This window comes from Microtus ochrogaster, linkage group LG10 (assembly GCF_000317375.1).
Source record: "Microtus ochrogaster isolate Prairie Vole_2 linkage group LG10, MicOch1.0, whole genome shotgun sequence".
NCBI lineage: Eukaryota > Metazoa > Chordata > Mammalia > Rodentia > Cricetidae > Microtus > Microtus ochrogaster.
Genome location: NC_022035.1, coordinates 1,403,559 through 1,406,284, shown reverse-complemented (window position 1 = coordinate 1,406,284; position 2,726 = coordinate 1,403,559). Strand labels below are relative to the sequence as shown.

At 47.8% G+C, this 2,726-nt stretch overlaps 1 protein-coding gene across 2 annotated transcripts; it reads right to left on the bottom strand.

The window, feature by feature from the left end:
- Nucleotides 1-1,182: 1,182 nt before the first annotated feature.
- Nucleotides 1,183-2,264, bottom strand: LOC101997971 (glyceraldehyde-3-phosphate dehydrogenase-like). 2 transcript variants are annotated; one of them, XM_026787539.1, is made up of 2 exons: nt 2,127-2,264; nt 1,183-2,072 (listed from the first exon to the last, which is right to left on the bottom strand). In XM_026787539.1, the coding sequence occupies exons 1-2, from the start codon at nt 2,247-2,249 to the stop codon at nt 1,248-1,250; spliced, it is 948 nt and encodes a 315-aa protein (XP_026643340.1). In that variant the 5' UTR covers nt 2,250-2,264; the 3' UTR covers nt 1,183-1,247. The 2 variants fall into 2 exon arrangements, with proteins under 2 accessions (XP_026643340.1, XP_026643339.1); XM_026787538.1 differs by having other exon boundaries at nt 1,183-2,264.
- Between the last annotated feature and the right edge of the window lie 462 nt (nt 2,265-2,726).

The window sequence follows — 2,726 nt, the reverse complement described above, 5'->3', positions numbered from 1 at the left end:
GACAAAACTTCCAATGTTTTAAATTGTAATAAAATATATAAAACACAAGTTTTATCGTTTTCACCATTTTGAATATGAGAAAGGAAGAGCTGACCCTGCTGAGCCTCACTAATGCAGCCATCCAGACAGTGGGCCCTGCACCTTGCCCGGACAACATAGTAGAGCTGGCCCTGCTGATGTGAGTGTACGTGAGCTGGATCCAAGGGTTTAAAAGTTGGACAACTGCCCCTGCTCCTTGCTGTCTGCTACACTGGGTGAGTTAGCTGAGCAGGGCTGGAGATCTTTGCCTATATGGTGACAATAAGGTAAAACTGTCAGACTGACCAACCCAGCTACCACCCAGGCCCAGATCCAAGACTATGAGGTAGCCCACCCCACAGACCCCTCACCTGTGAACTAGATATCCATGACACAGGCAACAATCAGCTATTCAAGAGGAGTCCCAGTGAAGGCCCTGTATTGAGGGTATGACAAAAGCCAGAGGCCTCAAACCAGACCTATGACTCACAGCCAAGCATACTCGCAAGTAAAGATGTGTGGATGAAGGGGGTACTGTGTGACTCACTGGGCCACACCACAGCTTCCATAGCAAGATTATTTTTAATGTTTTTGTTTATTCGTTTTGGTATTTGTTTTTGTGATTCTACTCTTAAATTTTGTTTTGAGGTGGTAAGTTACAAGGTCAGGGAGCAGAAGTGATGAGGCGTGGAGATGACTGGGATCGGGATGCATGGTGTGAAACCCAAAGACTCAGTCAAAAAGAAGTCTATCTATACAGGGGCACAGGTGAGCCAAGCCTGTGGTTGCGAGAGCAGGAGAGCTTCCCTGCCCCCTTCCTCATATGCCATAGGATTGTCAAGAATAAGGGAAATATGCCCTCTAACCCTTGTCACCTGTCACAGGCAGGAGAGTCAACTTCAGGTACAAACAACAGCAAAAAAAAAAAACAAAAAAAAAACTTTTGATAAAGTGAGAACCAAAACAAAACAGCTGTATATAGTCCATGTATTAACAAATAAGTTATATTATTTGTGGCATTGTTTTTTGAGGGGTGTAGTGAACTTTATCGATGGTATTCAAGAGAGTAGGGCTTCCTAAGCCCCCTCCTGCTATTCTGGGGGTCTGGGATGCAAACTGTGAGGGAGATGCTCAGAGTCAAGGGTTGAGTTAGGACAGAAACTGCTCAGCAGCCGAGGGCCTCTCTCTTGCTGTGTCCTTGCTGGGATGGGTGGTCCAGGGCAGGCTTCTTACTCCTTGGAGGCCATGTAGGCCATGAGGTCCACCACTCTGTCGCTGTAGCTGAATTCATTGTTGTACCAGGAAATGAGCTTTACAAAGTTGTCATTGAGAGCAATACCAGCCCCAGCATCGAAGGTGGAAGAGTGGGCATCACTGTTAAAGTCACAGGAGACAACCTGGTCCTCAGTGTAGCCCAGGATGCCCTTTAGTGGGTCCTCGGATGCCTGCTTCACCACCTTCTTGATGTCGTCATACTTGGCAGCTTTCTCCAGGCGGCATGTCAGATCCACAACGGACACATTGGGGGTAGGAACACGGAAGGCCATGCCCGTGAGATTCCAGTTCAGCTCTGGGATGGCTTTGCCCACAGCCTTGGCAGCGCCAGTGGATGCAGGGATGATGCTCTGGGCAGCGCCACGGCCATCTCGCCACAGCTTCCCAGAGGGGCCATCCACTGTCTTCTGGGTGGCTGTGATGGCATGGACTGTGGTCATAAGTCCTTCCACGATGCCAAAGTTGTCATGGATGACCTTGGCCAAGGGGGCTAAGCAGTTGGTGGTGCAGGAAGCGTTGCTGACAATCTTGAGGGAATTGTCATACTTGTCATGGTTCACACCCATCACAAACATGGGGGCATCCACAGAAGGGGCAGAGATGATGACCCTTTTGGCCCCACCCTTCAAGTGGGCCCCAGCCTTCTCCATGGTGGTGAAGACACTGGTAGACTCCACAACATATTCTGCGCCGGCATCCCCCCATTTGATGTTGGCGGGATCTCGCTCCTGGAAGATGGTGATGGTCTTCCCTTTGATGACAAGCTTCCCATTCTCAGCCTTAACTGTGCCTTTGAACTTGCCATGGGTGGAGTCATACTGGAACATGTAGACCATGTAGTTGAGGTGGATGAAAGGGTCGTTGATGGCAACAACATCCACTTTGCCAGAAGTGAAGGCAGCCCTGGTAACCAGGCGTCCAATGCGGCCAAATCTGTTCACTCCGACCTTCACCATCGTGTCTCTGGAACGAGGCAGGCACTGCACGAAAAGAAGCGGCTGTCTCTAGAACAGGGAGGAGCAGAGAGCCTGTGGCATTGTTTTTAATTTGTGGGAAGATCTTCAGAGTAGCCCAAAAGCACCACTTTTGCTTATCAACACCAACAACAAAAACTAAACCTCAGAAACTCAAGCTCAGCAACAATTATAAAGACAAACTACAGCTACTATAAATATCATAATCTCAACAGATATGTTTGATCATATATCTGTGTGTAATTAGAGACTGAGCTTCTGTTTTCTAGTCACTCAGATCCTAATAATCACACAAAAACTATATCAATTACAACACTGTTTGGCCAATGGTTCAGGCATGATCCCTAACTAGCTCTTTCATCTTAAATTAACCAATTTCTATTAATCTGTATCACCACGAGGCTATGGCTTACTGGAAAGGTTCCAGCATCTTTCTCCTTTGCTAGCTACATGGCATCT